This window comes from Antedon mediterranea, chromosome 4, assembly GCF_964355755.1.
Source record: "Antedon mediterranea chromosome 4, ecAntMedi1.1, whole genome shotgun sequence".
Taxonomy (NCBI): Eukaryota; Metazoa; Echinodermata; class Crinoidea; order Comatulida; family Antedonidae; genus Antedon; species Antedon mediterranea.
In genome coordinates this window covers 34,219,981-34,240,714 of record NC_092673.1, presented here as the reverse complement: position 1 = coordinate 34,240,714, position 20,734 = coordinate 34,219,981, and the positions used below count along the sequence as shown (strand labels likewise).

The following is a 20,734-nucleotide window of genomic DNA, read 5'->3' as shown; positions in this document are numbered from 1 at the left end:
AGTAATATTCTAGGGATATTCCCCGCAATACCAGACGGGCATTCTGTGAGAACGTATCGCCGTTATATTCCGGGGTTCCCCGTCGAGGCTTTGACACCTTGTGCGGTCAAGTGTATCACTTTGGCGCCTATTCAATTCAATTAACAATAATAATGTCGAACTGGAGGGATAATGAGATAAGAGAGCTGCTTAAAATAAGGGGACAAGAAGAAATTTGTAGCATAATCTATAGGCCGCTAGGCTAGGCCATTCAATATTGGCATTAGCTCTTTGTTTGTTGGTGCCTGACCTTTCGTCGCCTTGTAAATTGTAGGCCTACAGCCTTCTAAGGTGTTTTACAGATTGCCGATGACGGCAAATTAATTGCTATACCTGTATAATATATGCACAATATACTGTACATAGCATGCATTGCATAAATATGCTATAAAGGAAGATAATAATCTGTAACTTAACATTCGCCGCCATATCATCGCTAGACAAAAATAATAACAATAAAGGACGCCCTCAATAATTATTTTATCAGAGACTTTTTATTGGCCGAATATGCCCGACTCCTTTCTCACAGAAAGCCGGTATATACCGGTTATATTTCCGGCACGATAGTCCGATGAGAATGGGTATATGCCGGTAACGATACCGGCACGACGCCAGCACTGTACCGGTATATTGCAGGCACATCTGTGAGAAAGGGGCTTAAGAGACAAATAGCTTGCACCTTTAACCCCTTTTTTTTCCGAATAACATTAAACACATCTGCGTATCCTGGACTTTGTTTATCGTTTGAAATCATTCACTTCCCTTATTTTAATGAATTCTTTCAACAACACTATTTATTTCATGGCCTGCCAGGCCTATAACTCTTGAAATGTATTGATACATATAGTTGTAAAAAACTATTAGAAACTAGAAAGCCACTCTGAGAGTGCATACCTCCGCCTACTGTAAAATTCTCCTACATAAGATATCTCAGGGAAAAATATATATTTGTGTGTGTCTTAATGCTCTTTGTGATTTAGGCTAATTTCACTACAAGCATGTGTATGCGAGTTTGGTGTAATGGTTATGTAACAAGCCTTTCAATAATTAACAATAGCTTCAGTTGACTAACAATAGAACAGCAACGCGAAAATCAAACGAGTGAATTTGAAACAAAATAGGTTTTTTAAACTACTCGCATCAACAAAGGTGTACAGTACATTAAATCAAATTATGTTTTTAAAATTACGAATCACAAATTATAACCCTTGCCTCTTGTACAAAAATGCAATTTCAGTTTACTTGTTACTTTTGAAAAATTCTAGCAGGTCTGAAAAATGTATTAAAAAGTGGTCCAGAATTTGGACCATGGTCCCAAATGGTCCCAAAATTTAATGGAATGGTCCTTGACCACATATCTATCTGTATATTCATTTTGGTAAAGATCTTATAATTACTTTTTGAGTAATCCTGCAAACAAACAAACACACGCGATCGATTACATATACCTCTTTGGCGGAGGTAAATAATATGATTATATGTATCTTCTGTAAAGTTATTTAGAGGTAATCTTCTTTTAACTAAGTCCATAAAAGCCAATTTACACAGGAGCATTAACGGTAATAATATATGTTATACCTCATTACAATTTACACACAACCCGGAGCGGACGGGCGGTTTCTTCTTATGATAGATACAGAAATATTCTATGTGGGAGAAGTTACACGGTTTACTACTCACTTACCGTTGCCGTCTGTGTAAATTGGCCATAATGCTATTCCATTGCTCTATTTCTCTCAAATTAAATTTCTATTCCCTGTTATTATTTGTATAGCAGTTTTTTATTTAGAATAGTCAAAATTTGAAATAAATTTTACATGCCAGTATAGAAAAGCATCGTTTGATAGTCTAATGGAATTCAGTATAATATGACATGATTAGAGTGATAATTTAATTACTTAATTAATTGTCATAAGTTATACTTCTTGAAATATGCAAGACATTTTTTAACAAATGTGAGAGATTTTAATATTAATCTGGTTGGCTGGTATAGTAATTTTTGTTTCATTCGTTTATAATACATAGTTGACCCAAAAAAATGGTTATTGGTGCCATGGTAAATAAAGTGATAAATTGGAATTGTTTGGTTAATCGTTGTCTGCAGTCAGTCGTATCTGTGTCAAAAACATTAAACTCTCCTTATATCAGTCAATCCCTTTGATCATGTCACAGGACAGGGTAAAGAGAAATTCTGCTGCTAATCCAGAATAGGAATAATTGATATACTGTGGTCAATTGAAATACAGTATTTACAGTATACCATATCATTAGCACTCATCATGTTGCTTAAACTTATAGCTCTATTTTCTAAAAAATATCTCTATAATTGATATAGTAAAACGAGCAATTAATTTCCGAAAGGATTAATAGTATACTGTATAGTATACTGTATAGTATACTGTATAGTATACTGTATAGTATACTGTATAGTATACTGTATAGTATACTGTATTGTCATGTAATTGTTCATCCTTTTTTTTACAAATTTTAATATTGAACAAATGTAAATATCTTTGTAATTCAGCTAAGGCTGCGATAATGATATTGAAATAAATGAAATAAAAAAAAAAAAAAAATCCTTATTTGATGGTCTTCATAATCTAATGGCTCTATTTTTCCAAAAAAAATCCACCGTACTAGATATTTTTCAACTGTCAATTACCATATAAATATTTAGATTTGAACATTCATCATCATTTTTTGTCCACATGATATCAATATAAGTAATAACTGTAGTCAATTAAAATATCTAAATTATAGTGTACAAAATCGTCACTCATTATCATTTTTTTCCTTTTCCTTATTTGTCATGGTCCACTTGATGGTCATCATAAACCAATGGCTCTATTTTCCTTAAAAACATATCACTTTACTTGATATTTTGTAACTGGTCAATTACCATTCAATTCAATTCAAAAGACATTAATTTTCCTCCATAGCAATTATACAATACAAAATAAAACACAGAAATGATAAGGTTTTAGAATATTTTAATTATAATATACAGTATTGTTATATCATTAACAAAAATATCACTATAATTGATATTTTTCAGATCCAAATGCAGTCATCCACACATATCACTAATTAATTCGTTTCCACTATTTGAAACAAAATTACATTATAATGACAAAATAAATATAAAAATAATTACATTGATAGTGAAGTACAATAACAGTCCAGGATGAGATATTTTTTAAATTATTCCATTACTTATTTTATTGCTTCTATTACAGGGAATACAAACCATATTTTGTACGATGTTTGCTGCCCCCACACTGCCAGTTCGAGTAGTCGATACAGAAAATGCAGATGAATTTTACAAGGAAAATGTTGGTCACCCACATTTAAAGGTTTGATATGTTTTGTATTATCAGTAAGAAGTATTCTAAATACTTTGTTAAATTTAATTTACTAAAGCAAATTAACAAGCATAGCTGCTTGGTGGTTTTATTATATGTCTGGTGAGATTATGAGAGGAAATTATGAGTACTAAGTCTCCAATTTTAGATAGCATGTGTTAGAAATTGATGTTGTCTAAAGCCAAAGTTGTTATGTCAGACCCCACACATCCCTTGCGTACAAATGGGTACCTCGTATTAAGGTCAAGACACAACTTAAAGCTGATTACTGCTGCATCATAGGAGTATGTTTACAACATGTTTGATCCAAAAATGGCCAAGGTAATAATATGTACAGCGCTTAGAGGTTTACAACATTAGGCACTTTATAAATCCAGAATATAGTATAGCTTGTTTGTTATGTGCAGGTCTAGTAGACTTCGCCATACTTTGACAAAAACAAACACTACAACTCTTTCATTCTCAATTTGCATCTTTGATTTTTAATCAACATTATTTTATGCAACAAGCGTCCTAACAAGTAGTGATTTTAACCCTTTCAGTGCTACAATATTTGTTGTTTGACTTCTGATTTTTTAATTATAGAGTTGTACAAAGATTTTTAAAATTAATCATGATTTACACGTGTCCACTTCCTACCTTACCATATCTATCTACATTCATTAAAGAATCGATAAACAACCTTTTGTGTAGCAGACAATTCTGAATATTTTCTTTTTTTCTGTATGCTTTGACATTTTTAAAATTCTGTTTGTTCTTTTATGCATCAGTTGCAACAAAATGCTTCACCAATTACATTAAACATTATTTAAATTTTTTTAGTAGACCCATTGCTGTGTTTGATTACAAAAGTGAATTGTATTAATTTAATTTTCTTAAGGTTCCGGCAGGAGGAGCAGAACGGTTAGAGACGATTGCCCCACTTGTTGCTTGTGATGATGTCACTATAAAAGGAATTCACCAGAAGCACAGTGCAGCAGACATTTTGTTCGCTTCTGCAGGTTTGTCTTTGTGACTGTTTATTAAATAATGATATAATAGCTATTAATGATAGTTAATTCTTATATAGTTCATATAAGCAAGATCTCAATACGCTTATGAAGTAAAACAAGAAAAATTGTTGGATAAATTAAAAATTTTGTTGAAAATGAAAATCTTCAACTTGATCTTAAGAGTTGATTGATAGAAAAATATAATTGATACTCGAGAAATGTAATGCTTCAAAAGTTTTTGAAGACAAACGTGTAAATCCAGCTGTGAAGGTATAAGAATAATAAATCAGAATAAACGTGAAAGATTATATGTAAAATATTGCCGAACACAATCAGTATTGCTTTTACACTACGCACTTGAAAGGCCATCAATTGAAGGATTTAAGTAAATTGAAATACTTTATTGACAACAAATATTTTGACTTCAGTTAACCTGTGCATAGATTCATCTACATTACAGTGGTACAGCCAAACAATGTTACTATTGGATAGCCAAAAGTTGTGTACACTAACAAACTAGTTGCCGAGCTGTTCAATATGCGCTAGTGCTCATGAAATGTGTTACTGATTGGTTGCGGAATGTTTCTCTTATAGCAATAAGTAGAAACTATTCAAACTACTAATTTCGTTGCAAGCCTGTTTTGTCAGCAAATTATGTGTCCTGATATCTGACTACTGCTGCTACTATACCACTCAATAAGATTGCTTTTTTATGCTAAAACACAATTACGCATCGCATATCATTGGAATTAGCCCTATCTAACAAAAACTTGATACCTAATGGTGATAAATGGCACACACTAATGAACATTCAGCTTTCTGAAAACATTTCGATAATTTTTGCCACACAACATTGACTGATCGCGTTCGGAAAAATAAACTTTATCTATCTGTTCTATCTAACTGTTCTACTCCGCGTCTAAAGTTGGAGCACTGCCTTTTTTAATGGCCTAGCTTTCCAGCCTAGCATTCGTCAATGAGTTATGATGGATAAATTAAATAAAAGTAAGTGTGTTATAAAATAAATAATGAATGTTTTGTATTCGTTGAATGGAGAGAATATTTAATTAGAAGAAAAATTGACTGCTCTATTTTGCAAGAGGCAGAGCTGAGTTAAAAATAAAACAAAACAAAAATGTGTTCAGCTTCTCACCATCCAAATCATAAACATTCCTTCAATATTTTGGGGAATATATAACAATAGGTGATTTCACTATTTTTAGCTCCTGATGTTAAATGGTAAAAACCAAGCTGTTGATTGATTCTATAAAGTATGTTTTCAGAAACGTTATACTAATTTGTTGTGCACCCAGATTTCCTTGCACCTAAACATTTCACATTGCAATATGAATTTCTATTTGTGTAAATGTCATGTCATAGTTCACACATAATAAACTTCAATGAATCTATCTTCTGGTTTATCTTTAGAGTGTTGGGAGATTATAGAAATGTGTGTACACAACATAGTATATTATTGTGGTTATTATGTTGTACGTAGGTATATAATTTTGCGCTTATAATTGTAAAGTGCAATGGCCGGTTCTGTATATTTTTAGAAAGTATAATTAACACTATCAAATGGAATTTTGTTATTCTATTTACTGAATATTTAGTGTATATTCTTTCCCCAAAAAAATGTATACATCATGATGACCAGAGAACTGTTTCCTGATTATGCAATCATTTAGCAAGATTTTGTTTGTACTGCCTCATAATCTTCTACACCTTCATCTACAAAAGCAAACTAAAACTATATTTTACTGCTGTAAATAAATGTAGTTACTGCAGTAACTGGAGTAGAATAATTTTGAAATGATCTTACTAGGATACAATGCCCAGATGTAAGGGTAAAAGTAATTTGACCAATTATGACATGATGAATGATGATACATCGTACCGTGATTGGTCAAATTACATATCCTTGCATCATTGTGTTTCATTCTAGCTTTACCTGGTGAGTAAAGTGAACAGTAAAAGTGACCCAATTTTGTTTTTATTTTTATTTTGACCAGTAGAAGATAAATTTCAATAAACAAAAGGATGATACATCCAAATACTGTGTAACAACATTTTCCAAAATTTATAAATTGTCATTTTTTCAAAAATACACTATGGTTTATGAGACTTTAATAATACGGACAAAAATTAATTATGAGATTTAAAGTTAAGTTCCAAGGTAGATTTAAATGATTTTTAAGTATGATTGATGTTTCTAAAAATAAGCACATATTTCAAACTGACATTTTCAAATGGTTTTTTTTTTGTTTGTGACATTTGAAAGGATGATACTAAAGCGTTGTATCACGTCCTAACATTCAAATATGTAGGTGTTTTGACAAAAATGGTTCGTCTTATGCTGAAAATAAAAATTATAATATTGTGCATAATTCAGATAAATGTTTATGTATTGCGATAATTTGGAGATAACGTTCATATTAACTTTGACGACGTTCATTTATATCTGGTAAAACTGAAACGACTTTACTTATTATAGTAATTAAGAACATTAAAAACTAAGCTATATTCTATATATGACATAGATTATAGTGGATAAAATGTAACAACACCACATCGTTTTTTAGCTATATTCTATATATGACATAGATTATAGTGGATAAAATGTAACAACACCACATCGTTTTTTAGCTATATTCTATATATGACATAGATTATAGTGGATAAAATGTAACAACACCACATCGTTTTTTAGCTATATTCTATATATGACATAGATTATAGTGGATAAAATGTAACAACACCACATCGTTTTTTAGCTATATTCTATATATGACATAGATTATAGTGGATAAAATGTAACAACACCACATCGTTTTTTAGCTATATTCTATATATGACATAGATTATAGTGGATAAAATGTAACAACACCACATCGTTTTTTAGCTATATTCTATATATGACATAGATTATAGTGGATAAAATGTAACAACACCACATCGTTTTTTAGCTATATTCTATATATGACATAGATTATAGTGGATAAAATGTAACAACACCACATCGTTTTTTAGCTATATTCTATATATGACATAGATTATAGTGGATAAAATGTAACAACACCACATCGTTTTTTAGCTATATTCTATATATGACATAGATTATAGTGGATAAAATGTAACAACACCACATCGTTTTTTAATAGAAATATTAAAGGCTGTTTTATACGGATTTAGTTGTGTGAAAATGAAGAGAAAGAAATGATTATAGTTTTTTTTTAAATTGAATATTTAAAAGATGTAACCAAAACATTAAAAATGACAATCAATTAAATCAGACTTTGAATATGTTATTTTGTAGTTTTAATAAAGTCAATCACTTCCGTAGAAAAAAACGAAAACAAATTATGTTTTCACTTATAAAATAACATAATAAATGATTAAAAACCAAAAATCAATTTGGCTGGTAGCCAATTTGACAATGTTTTACTTTAAATTGCAGTTTTCAGGTAAATAAATATTTGGTCAAAGTGGATAACTGTTATGTGACATTAAATGGCATATTCAACAACAAAAAATGTTAAAAATCATTTTTCAGGGGGACAATACATCTTTTAAAGGCTGCCTTGTATAAATGTATTTTTACATAGAAATACATTGTGTTGATAGTTGACGCAAGTTGTTACAGTTAAAAATTCATTATAAACTATTTTAATCAGCATCACTCTTGAGATCAAAGACATTTTCTCATAAACAAAGCAAAAAGTACTATTATTAGTAACAAGAGCAAACAACATGAAATATTGATTAATGTAAAATGCGGTCAATTTGTTATTTTTCAAATTGAGTAAACAAGTACAGTTTTTAGAAATGTATTTATTTGTTCTTTATACTGGGTGACCTCTTCAGTAAAAAAAAATGTTCACTCAGAAGGCCAAGTACAGTAAGATTACACTACAAACGTACTTACTATGTTAGATTCATTTGAAGCTCTATTAAGGGGACACCTTCATCATCCAATCAAATCTCTCTTATCGTTTTCTCGGATAGGGACTATAAACCGTAGGTCCAGTGTACACAGTTATAACCTGTGTGTACTTTAAAGAAACCCAGTTCATTATTCGAAAAAGAGTAGGGGGTTACCCCGGTGAACTGGTTCACACAATAGCCCCTGTATCAGGGGGGTTACCACCTATCTGATAGGACAGTGATTAATTCACTATTGGTAATCCTTGGCCACATTGCCTAAAGACATAAAGTAAATAAATAAATAATTATCTGGAATTGGTTTCTTTGATTTCTTTAAATATATTTATTTTTTCTTATTTTTAGGATGGTTAGCAATTACACCCAACCAAGGCCTGGAGGCAGTTCTTAGGCCGTACACTATTGGAGGTTTAGGGTGTATTGTGCGCACTCCAGCCTTACTGCCATATGTTGTTAACCTGAGAGGCACCAGATTAGTAAGAAGCAAACCATTTTATAGAGTGAATGTGGATAAACTGGTTCAATACGTGTGAAGGCAGCTGACTGGTAAGTTCAATCATCCAATGAATGGGCACTGGCTATTTAGTGGAATTCATGGTATTAACTTAACATTGTATTGCAGTAGACCTCTCTTTGACATAATTGTAATTTATGAAAAAATGGTCCAAGATTACCAAACAGGGCATTCGGCCATCACAAAGAAATTGGTCTAAAAAAACCACATTCTAACATAGCCAATTGGCTGGAAGGGCATTAAAAAAGACATGGGGTGAAACGGAGGAGATCAGGTTAAAATGTTGGGATAGTGTGACCTGATCATCTCTTTATGAATTTTAAAAAAGGGCTTGATCATCCAAATATGGTATTAGTATCCCTCTTCCTTTTCAAATGGGAATGAATTGATATGGCCGAAATATACCATTGAAAATGATATTTCCACAAATGTTGTCAATACCTACCCATAAGGTTGTACTAAAATATAGATTAAAACTAAAATTGAAAAAAATAATATTTTCACAGATTCCATCAATACCCACCCACTGCTACAATGTTAATCATGCATCACTTTTAAAAAAAGTTCGTAGCAAAATTAATAGTGTAAAATGTTTCTTTAAATGACCTAAATTTTGATTAATCTACAAATAAACTTTAATTAGCAATGGTTATATGCACACGATGACAGTATAAATTCTCATGCAATAATCATTATTTTAATTTGTATATTCTGTGGGGATTAGATTTTTAATTACGGGTTAATGAGCTTTCCTTTTCTAGATTATATGACCCTTTGTTATTTATCTACAGTGATTGGCGTAGTAATGTATAAGATCTAACAAAACTACTTTTATTGTGATTTGTGCTTGTAGTTTTATAAATGACTGTTTCTGTCGTTTGCTTTCAAAGTTACAATACCATCCGTCTTCCGTTTCAGAAATAGCTCCATGAACAAACATTTCTCTGATTTGATTGTTTAAATGGAACCATCTTATTTGCAAGGGAACAAAGATAAATCACTCAAGTGAATCGTGTGCCTTTCCTTCACTTTTTATTGGTTATCCGCAACACTTAATTTCATCTATACAGTATATTTTAATCTGTTGTAGCTCATCAGAATGAAAAGTGACCCACGTGATTAAAACTTATTATGGAAGCTGTTGAATTGTAGATATGAATTCATATTATATAAACATTTTGTCTATCTGATGACATCGTGTCATCAGATGGCCAGTTGAATTTAAAAAGTCGGATTTTCATCTCTTTTGTAAATGTTTGTAACTATTAAAAGAGAGTGCATTTTACGTGCCCAAAATTCTTCAAATTTGTAATACTGTAATTATTTAGATAATTATCTTCTAAAATCGTTATCTTTATGTCAATTTTGTATGATGTCATTGTGTTAAAAATTGGATTAAAAGATGGGTCTCGTAATTTCATCTATGCTACACTGTATATAACATATACAGTGTATTCTGTAAATACTGTAATATTCTGTAAATACTGTAATATTCTGTATGATACAAAATAGGTACAATTCAGCACTGTAAACACATTTAATTCATGTTGTAAGATAGCATAATAGTTCATATATTTTAACGTATGTGCATGTTGCATTTCCGCGGATAACCCGAACTCGTCAAAGTGATGAGTTCAAACCTAGTTTTCAATTTTATATTTATTCTTCTTTTTTTTGATGGCGAAAAGCTGTCTTTACACACACTATGCAGGCTTGAATCATATCAGAGTTACATCCACACTTTTCACTGGGTATATATCGGCTGATTAAAGCTGTCTTTACACACACTATGCAGGCTTGAATCATATCAGAGTTACATCCACACTTTTCACTGGGTATATATCGGCTGATTAAAGCTGTCTTTACACACTACACTATGCAGGCTTGAATCATATCAGAGTTACATCCACACTTTTCACTGGGTATATATCGGCTGATTAAAGCTGTCTTTACACACACTATGCAGGCTTGAATCATATCAGAGTTACATCCACACTTTTCACTGGGTATATATCGGCTGATTAAAGCTGTCTTTACACTACACTATGCAGGCTTGAATCATATCAGAGTTATATCCACACTTTTCACTGGGTATATATCGGCTGATTAAAGCTGTCTTTACACACACTATGCAGGCTTGAATCATATCAGAGTTATATCTACACTTTTCACTGGGTATATATCGGCTGATTAAAGCTGTCTTTACACACACTATGCAGGCTTGAATCATATCAGAGTTATATCCACACTTTTCACTGGGTATATATCGGCTGATTAAAGCTGTCTTTACACTACACTATGCAGGCTTGAATCATATCAGAGTTACATCCACACTTTTCACTGGGTATATATCGGCTGATTAAAGCTGTCTTTACACACACTATGCAGGCTTGAATCATATCAGAGTTATATCCACACTTTTCACTGGGTATATATCGGCTGATTAAAGCTGTCTTTACACTACACTATGCAGGCTTGAATCATATCAGAGTTACATCCACACTTTTCACTGGGTATATATCGGCTGAATAACTGCTGTTTTATTTGAATTGTATTGTACATTATTTGCAATAAGCAGTAAAGCAATATGTAGGATGTGTGAACTTCTTACTTGTCAACATAAATTTATTGTTCAAATATCAAGAATTGGCAGACCAATTTGAAGGGAAGCATCATGGATTATTTCCATTATATTACTATATATATTGTCCTAAATTCTATACAAGTTTTAATATAATTTCAAAAAGATATTAGATGCACTGTTAATGCATTAGTTAATGAAATGTTTTAATCTTTAAAAGGCAGCTCTCATATTCATTCTGAATGTGCGGTGTCTTGCCATTATGTTGCAGTCTTTTCTTCTCCAATATTGTTCAACCAGGTACTCATTCCAGCTGAGTGAACTGGGAGTCATTCCTATTTGTTTAGATAAAGTAGAGAAATATTTCTTTATTTTAAAAAAAAATCACGCAAAATTATAGATATTTATGAACTGTTTAATGTTGTAAAACTTTCCATCCAAAAAAAAGTAATTGAAAAACCTACTGTATCTACTCTTATGCAACCAATGTTGATTTAACTCTCCAGAATCAGTCAGAATTGATAATAGCCAATCAGTGAAGCTTACTGATATAGTACTCTTATCCAATCAACACACATTGTAGGTTTGGCATGCTTTCAACCAATCAGTTAAGGCTGACTTTCTCAACCATGAAGACTTAATGATATACTCTCATCCAATAAGTAAAAACTGTGTGTTGATTTTCTTTTATTCAATCAATGAATACCTCTAGCCTGTTGACATCCAATCAGTGAAGCTTTTATTCTGCCCTCATCCAATCATAAACCTGCTTTCATGCAATCATTAATGTAAAGCTGATTGTGTACACTCTGTCTGTTCTGATCAATAACATGTAATTAAATGTGTAGCTATTTCTTGTCATTCAATGACTATACAAACATTTTTCTTGTTACAATAAATGTAATGTTTGGTCATGTCAGCAGTTCAACTGTTCATCTAGTGTTGAATATATTTCTGTTTGCATAAACACATGCCCTTAAAATAAATAATTCCTTGTTTCCTTGTATTGTAGCAAAATAGATGCAATAATACTTTTATAAATAACTTTGTTCTTAATTCTATAAATAGCTTTGTTCTTCATTACTTCTATAAATGGCTTTGTTCTTAATTCTATAAATAGCTTTGTTCTTCATTACTTCTATAAATAGCTTTGTTCTTCATTACTTCTATAAATAGCTTTGTTCTTCATTACTTCTATAAATAGCTTTGTTCTTAATTCTATAAATAACTTTGTTCTTAATTCTATAAATAGTTTTGTTCTTAATTACTTCTATAAATAGCTTTGTTTTTACTTCTATAAATAGCTTTGTTCTTACTTCTATAAATAACTTTTCTTTAATAGTTTTATAAATAACTTGTTGTTGTCTATATTAACTTTGTTCTTAATTCTATAAATAAACTTTGTTCCTTCTTCTATAAATAGTTTTTTTCCTTTCTAATAACTTGTGGAAATCCTCAATTTAATTACTTTATTAAATGATATTGTTGCTTTTGACACTAATATCTGGAGCTGAATTCCTTGGGGTTAAACAATAGAATGTTCAAACCATTGTATTTACAGCTGAATATGTTCGTAAACATCTTCCACTTTTTATAATTACCATTGTAGAATTAGTGAAAATTATAATTTTCATCATCTAATTCTTTATCAGCAAATTTTGAGTAAATTTTATTTCTATTGTTCCCCAAAATTGGAAACATTTTATTTAAAGAAAATTACTTTAATCCCATTATCATAAATCTTTATAAAAAAAATATAAAATCTGGATTTAAGGAATGGTAATCATAATTTCAACACTGCAACTAATTCAAGACAAGAAAGTTCTTATAATAGTTTTCAATTCTCCTAAGAATTATTTATTATAAAATTTAAAATAATAATTAAACTTAAGAAGTTCATTTTAAATTTAATTAATAAAGATTATGCTTTGGCTAGTACATCCATTGACGTGTGTGAGAGGGTACCAAATCAGGTATGAATACGTTTGTTTGTATGTTTCCTTAGCCTAAGTGGGAATGGTGAATAGACCACTGTGGTTTTTAATATTAAAACAAAAATTGGAACCTTTTGTACCTAAGAAAAGTCCCGTTTTTGGAGAGTTTCCTGTTTTCAGAAAGTCTGGTATTGGGAAAGTCGACTTCATCAAGATATCAAGTTGCATCTTCAAAATCGAAACCCACAATTTTGTTTCGTACTAGATTTGGTAAGATAGATTAACATTTTTCCTCTGAAGTCTGAATCAATCATTCAATCTTATAACATAAAACGACGGAAGGTACTTAGATAATATTGTCTTTGACATAAACAATGCATCACAATAAATTGAAACGGTAATAAAAGAACATAAAGATATCTGTACAGGACTTGAAAGACATCGTCAAATAATGTATTAAATGGACAAGTTAATTTTGTCATTCGTCAAACATTCTACTAAAATAAAGCTAATTATGTTTTAAGTACAGATAATCTACTGCATATCAAATTAAACTAAAGTTTTTTGTCAATTTATATAAATTTGCTATGAATTTGAATTTATAACACGGTGTGAAACACCAATGTACAATGATGAAAGTCTACAGAAAATTTAAATAAAACAAAACTTATGAAAGATATCATATTAAAATTTCTTGTGAAGGTAAACAAGTCTAGGTCTGGGTGGGCTAGAATACCCTGGGGAACTTCATACTTTGTAGGGAAGCTATTCTTTGTTAATTTTAAAATGCATATTTAGTGACTGTATTCACACACTGTAATAAGATATTCTCCTTAAAGAAATATTTCACTTCAATCATATATAAATCCAAAGGCAAATTACTGAAAAAAATGACAATGCTGTGGGTATCAGTGGCTGGATCTCAATGGAGATACAAAAATAAAAAGCGAAAAGCTAAATCAACTGGGCCCTCTGGGAGACCAGTCTTTGACTGAGGAGGTTACTCAGTATACATATATATTTCAATTCAATTCAGCCAGAAAAGTTAGCAGAGCTTTCGGGCAACACTAGCCCTTCATCAGTGCAAGTGAGGGAATATATATATAAGATCTTTTTGTGGTGTTCATGTTTTAGAATCCTAGAATTTTTTAATTTGATTTTAGTATAACATCACAGTACTGTATGTATATACAAGTATAGTATTTCTGAATGGTGAACACTAGTACTCTCAAATCCATTTAACTATCTTCAGTTCCTTTGAAATATTAAAACAAGATTAGTTCCTGCTTCATATAATTAATTCAAATAGTTAATTAAAATCTTAATTAATGCCCAACTAAAGACAAAGCGGATTATTTGCTCAATTAAATCAACTGTCAACTAGTCAATTTTCTTTGTTGCTGTCATCCGCATTTTATTATTTGTCTTCTGTAACTGACTTGTCTTTTGTGTTGCTAATTAGGTTTTGATTAAATAATTAATTGCATCATTTCAATTAATTTTAATTCCAAGGCATATACTAGTATCTGAAAGTGAATAACATAGCTTTATATTAGATGTGTAGTGGCACTACTGGTTGATATAATAATGGTAGTCTGATGTAGCTCCTAGTGTAATATTTCTAAGCGCTTTTACCCATAAAATGTATGCCAAAAGTATCTTAATTAACTAAAAAAGGAAGATGAATAAGGGGAACCATTTATACCGCTCCATACTCCAGCGCTTTGAAGATCTCATATGAGAGCTTGCTGGAACAGTATTTACAGGAACTTGAGTTAAAAAAGCATCTGTCTTTTTAAAGTATTATTGATGTCGCTTCTTATTATACAAATCCTGGAGTCCTGTGACTTGTTCACACTGATATACTGTATTTCTATTAAATACTAGTATTATTTATTTCAATCAGTCAATCAGATTTCTCTTATATTGTCTCCGTTTAAACATTGTTTTTACTGCTATCAAATAAAAGTGGGTAACATCTAAACATATCAATACCTTTTTCAGTTTCATCGATTTATTTTGTATTTTTTTAAAAATGTATAGAAATATGCAAAAATGCTAATTTATGTTCAGTCATGTAGCGCCCTCAAGGATCATTTACCATTACATTTTTGTATAAATTATTTACTTATCGATCGCTTTTTCTAGAAAATAAAAATTGGTTAGCATAAATAATGTAGTACATTATCAATTTTGGAAAGGAGTTTAAAAGTATAAAATCTGATGGGGCCTAGAGATGATGACATTACTTTTGTCCCATTAGAAAAAAACAAATAATAAATAAAATTATATAAAGATAAAGATGGCTTTACAGCAAACAAATTACGTGTCATGTATTTTTATTTTAGTGAGGTTGAATTGCTTGGCCTGCTCATCTTGTGTGTTCTTAGTCTTAATACAGTTGTCTTTTTTAATGGGCACTGACACTATATGCTAGGAATAATAATAACTGATATGACCCTTAGTGGAGAAGAATGTTGTTGAGAAGGTGTAACATCTAAGTCCACAGTACTCTGATCTTCATGAAATAGTGCTATATAAATGTCACATTACATTACATTTTTTTTTGTATAGCATACATATACAAGAAAGTAAAAATATAATACAATACGCAATGTATAAGTATGTGTATATTTGGATATGAGAATAATAAAGGTGGGTGATACCGCAAAAGAGAGGTCAAAAATCAGATTATATAATGTGATTGAACTATGTCTAATAACATTCATTCATTATCACCCTCTCATTAGCTGTACTTAGTGTAATCTCTATGATCATCTATTAACTGCAGTAATTACTACTACAATTATTATCAACATCACTATTTTTTACACATCTAACAGCAGCATAACTATTCACATTGCAACATTGATAAATGCTAATTATTCAATTGATATAATTTGTTTCAAGTGTAATGCATTTATGTGTAGAAGCTAAATGTTTTGATTAAAAGGAGTTTTAAATTTCTGTGTCTGATAGTTTTGTCCGCTTAAGAGAGAAATCATAAGTTATATGATATCCTGTGCATGTGTGAAAGAATATACTACTTAATATAGAAACATACGGTTTAATAAATAATTAACTAAACATGTGGATAGAGGCTAGAAGGGGGTAAAGAATTTAATACTTTGAGTATAGCTGTGTTGACACTTATTAACCTCAACTATGACCTTTGACCTATTGCTATTTTATGTTTATATTCTTATGTTATTTTATGTATTTTCCATATTTGGTGAACTCATAAAACCAGACAATTTTGGCTGAAATTTTCAGAAATTTATTTTAATAAAAGATGAATGAATAGAATTTTGATCTTAAACAAATCTTGTCCAGTTTCTCATAGCATTGACTCTCTTGACTAAAATGTTAAAGATTCCTGGCCTATCATTAAACAATAATGAAATACTATATGAGTATTATTATAAATAATAATTTTGCATATTGATTTTTTTTTTATATATAGATAAATGTGGAACATTAAATGGGTTCTAATATTGATCAAGAACTGTGTTCAGATAATCGATGAAGGTAAACGTAAGATTTGCTCAGACTATTCACTGATAGAAAGAAGGTTGTCTGGAAATTTGGATATGTGTGACCGTAATCCTTTATTGAAGTCATACGATAAACCTGGAATGTATCCGCCAGTTTCTGTATGGTATTCAAAAAACAATGAGGAGGGAAGTTTGAGATTACACTAAAGGACCGATTAAATAACAAAATGGTTACTTTATGCAACATACAGTGATTATTAATACAGGAATCAAAGTATATGAGCTGCACAGCTGATTTACAGTTCATGCAGATTGGAATGGAGCTGAATTACCTTTGCCCATCTGCCTACTAGGACAACAATTCTGATATTCTCCTGCTTAACTCTTTGCATACATTTTTCACCTTTTTCCTTCCACAAAAAACATTTCTAATGTACCCTGGAACAAATACATAATCAAGAAAAAAGGATCATTTTACATAAAAAAAATAACTCTAAAGCTGGGGGAAGTGTACATAATATACATACCCTCTCAGCACTAATGACTATGCTAAATATATTTTTGATTGTGCCACATTAAAACCAATCAACGGCTATATGAACAATATGCGCTAACATTCTGCCCTAATGGTGTAAGTGTACATATCGATGGCGACATTTAAATCGTGTGTTAAAATAGTCTTAACTAGAGTATCATCTATAGAATCCATTAAGTACATTGTATATCATATTTCTCAATAATATCTAATAGTGCTACATACCAAAACGGCCTTTTTACATAATTACATAGCTCGTAAATGTGCATGACTGGAAAAAGTGCATGGCCATTGGACTGAGACCTCAATTTAGCCGGAAGCTTAAAGTCATTTACTGAGAAAAATCATTAAAATATCACCAGCTACTCCAAGATTCCTTTAACTAAACGATATAGGAAATTGGTTTTATGTAACTCGATCATTTTAAGAGCATGGGTTACTTTTAGGTATAGGGGTGGAATTAAGGTTTAGAAATGATTTGATCAGACGGATATTACATCGCAAGAAAGTTTTTACTGGACAATGGTGTTTTCTTTTTTTGTGTTTGATAGAGGTTGTTTAGAACCCTTATTTCTGAGGGTGAGATTATGTACCCAGTTCTTGTATCTGTGTTGAATTATTTCACTAAATTGCACTATTTTGAACTTTCTACTTTGTTTTACAATAATTTCAAGAATAAGTTTAATATAATTTTCATTCTATAAATTTTAGAAAATAAAATCAGCTTTAACAATTCTTGACTTGATTGATGTTTTTTTTATTCTAACATCTTTAAAGATGCACTTTCACTGCATTTAATTGTTTTGCTTTTTTAGACAACAATTTCAAATAACCAAAACTGACTCTCTTTACTGTCATATCAGAAAATTATTTTTTAGGGTTAAAAGAACAATATTTTTTTACGCATAAAGAATATGCCATTTAGTAGTTTTAATAAAGTTAAAAAAAAAACGATTAAAAAGACAACAAATAAATTCAACCAAAAACCCATCAAATTCCAGTCAATTTGACTTTTTTTTTTGCGTTAAATTACATTTTTTTCAGGTAAATAATTTTTTTTTCAATCCAATCTTTGGTCAAAGTGAATAACTATTATGTGACATTAAAATGGCATATTCAACAAAAAAATGTTAAAAAATGATTGTTTCAGGGGGACAATATATCTTTAAGGAGAAACAGTGCAGCATTCATATCACAATGTCTATGTGTAATAACACACTGTAATAAAATCATTTAGCTTGCAATCTTGACGTTATAAAGTTATATTAACAAGCAACTAATCAGCCTTGTTTAAATGATGATGTATTCACCTGTGCTTATAGTCGTAAAGGGCGACAGTATTCTGTGTCTACAATCCCTAATATCTTCTAATTTTAATCACTTTAACCCAGACATCTGACTGAATTTTAATTCAATACATGCCTTCACATTTAATTGATATATTTCATCATGATATTTTATTTTAAAATTTTCAGTGACATTTAATTTAGCCTAAACTTAACTTTAACTTGCAAATCTAAAATTAAATTTTCTAATTATTGCAAATATAAAATGTTTATATAATTAGTCATTTACAATAACCATCCATTTTGATCATTGATTATTTTTTATTAAATACATTGTTTATTTTAATAAATTTGTAATGATATTTTGAGTTTGTTTTGTCTTTATTCATTATTATCATGCCATTATAATCATATTCTTTTACATCTTTATCTTAATCCTATCATTTCACTTGGTAAAACCATAGAGATATTATAATATCTCTATGGTAAAACTAACCATGCAGCTCAGGTAAGTTAAACGAGAAGAAGTTGTAAAAACAAGCTGAACTTCTGGTCAATCAGAGGCTTAAGATGTTGAGAGTCTGTTGCTCAAATGTTTCCTTTACCTCAGAGACCCAACATTTGTTGAACACGAACCTCTGATGAAATGTCAAGAACATTGGGCCATGCTATTACAGTAGTTGGAACAAATCGATATTTGAAGAAATAACAGAATTAAAAGCATACAAATATTCACAAGAGAAAATGCTGTTTATCAAATTTATGACATTTTTTATGGTTATTTAATAGCATTATTTTTTATTATTTTAAACAAATTGAAGTTTTATTCACATAATATCCTATGATTAGATCAATATTATTAATAATTTATTTTATTTAAAAGTCCCAGAATGGCACCTTGTAGATCCATTGATCACATGATCATTCTTCCTGCACTTATCTCAGTACATTTTGCAGTCCCTTGACTCTACCTAATCAACTAACTACTTACTATGTAATTCTCGTATTGACAACATTAAGTCTTCACAGGTTAACTCTCATTTAGACAGAGGGTTCAATAGCATAAATATATCAAGCCTTTTTTAGCCCTACATTTTGGAAAGTGTTTTGTGGATTTTAATTTGTATGGTGAAAAACTATGTCACTACCCAAGCCTCAAATAAAAAATCATGTGACCTTTGATACATGTTTCTTTTTTACTAGTAAACTGAGGGCTCCAAGTTCAAAATGATTGGAACTCAATTAATACTAGTTTAAGTGAAAGTTCACCTAGAGTGAACACTGGTGGAATGAACACTGGTTAGTGAGTGCACACTTGTTTAGTATTTAGAGTTCGCTTAGTGAACACTGGTTAGTGAGAGTTCACCTAGAGTAAATACTGGTTAGTGAGAGTTCACCTAGGGTAAATACTGGTTAGTGAGAGTTCACCTAGGGTAAATACTGGTTAGTGAGAGTTCACCTAGGGTAAATACTGGTTAGTGAGAGTTCACCTAGGGTAAATACTGGTTAGTGAGAGTTCACCTAGGGTAAATACTGGTTATAGAGAGTTCATTTAGTTAACACTGGTTAGAGAGAGTTCACCTAGTTAACACTGGTTAGTAAGAATTCACCTAGTGAACACTGGTTAGTGAGAGTTCACCTAGTGAACACTGGTTAGTGAGAGTTCACCTAGGGTAAATACTGGTTAGTGAGAGTTCACCTACAGTAAAGTAGACACTGGTTAGTAAGAATTCACCTAGTGAACACTGGTTAGAGAGAGTTCACCTAGTTAACACTGTTCAACGAGTTATTGAAAGTTAAAGAATGAACACTGGTCAGTGGGACGTCAGTTGTTAAGTAAGTGTTCACTGATCGTTTACCTAGAGTATACACTGCTTAGTGGGGAGTACCATTAGATAGAGTATACACTGATCACTGTATTTGTTTCTGCAGATTTGTTTTTTTTTTTTATTGTACTGTAGTTGTATATCACTCTTGAAATACAAGTGTTTTTTTTTCAAATTTTGTGCTTACATAAACCACTTCAGTTTTTTTAAATAAATTTGGCAACAAATT

The 20,734-nt window shown here is 30.7% G+C and overlaps 1 protein-coding gene across 3 annotated transcripts in view; it reads left to right on the top strand.

Moving 5' to 3' along the window:
* The window catches only part of LOC140047393 (nitric oxide-associated protein 1-like), a 33,307-nt gene extending 14,335 nt beyond the window's left edge, over positions 1 to 18,972 (top strand). The window contains exons 6-9 of one of the 3 annotated variants that reach the window (XM_072092397.1): positions 3,276 to 3,392; positions 4,282 to 4,402; positions 8,681 to 8,881; positions 16,828 to 18,972. In XM_072092397.1, the coding sequence (XP_071948498.1) occupies positions 3,276 to 3,392; positions 4,282 to 4,402; positions 8,681 to 8,868 (426 nt within the window). In that variant the 3' untranslated portion in view covers positions 8,869 to 8,881; positions 16,828 to 18,972. Of the gene's footprint in view, positions 1 to 3,275; positions 3,393 to 3,549; positions 3,723 to 4,281; positions 4,403 to 8,680; positions 8,882 to 9,767; positions 10,009 to 16,827 lie in introns of those variants that run through there. The other 2 variants (XM_072092398.1, XR_011844933.1) reach the window with 2 other exon arrangements.
* Positions 18,973 to 20,734: the final 1,762 nt, after the last annotated feature.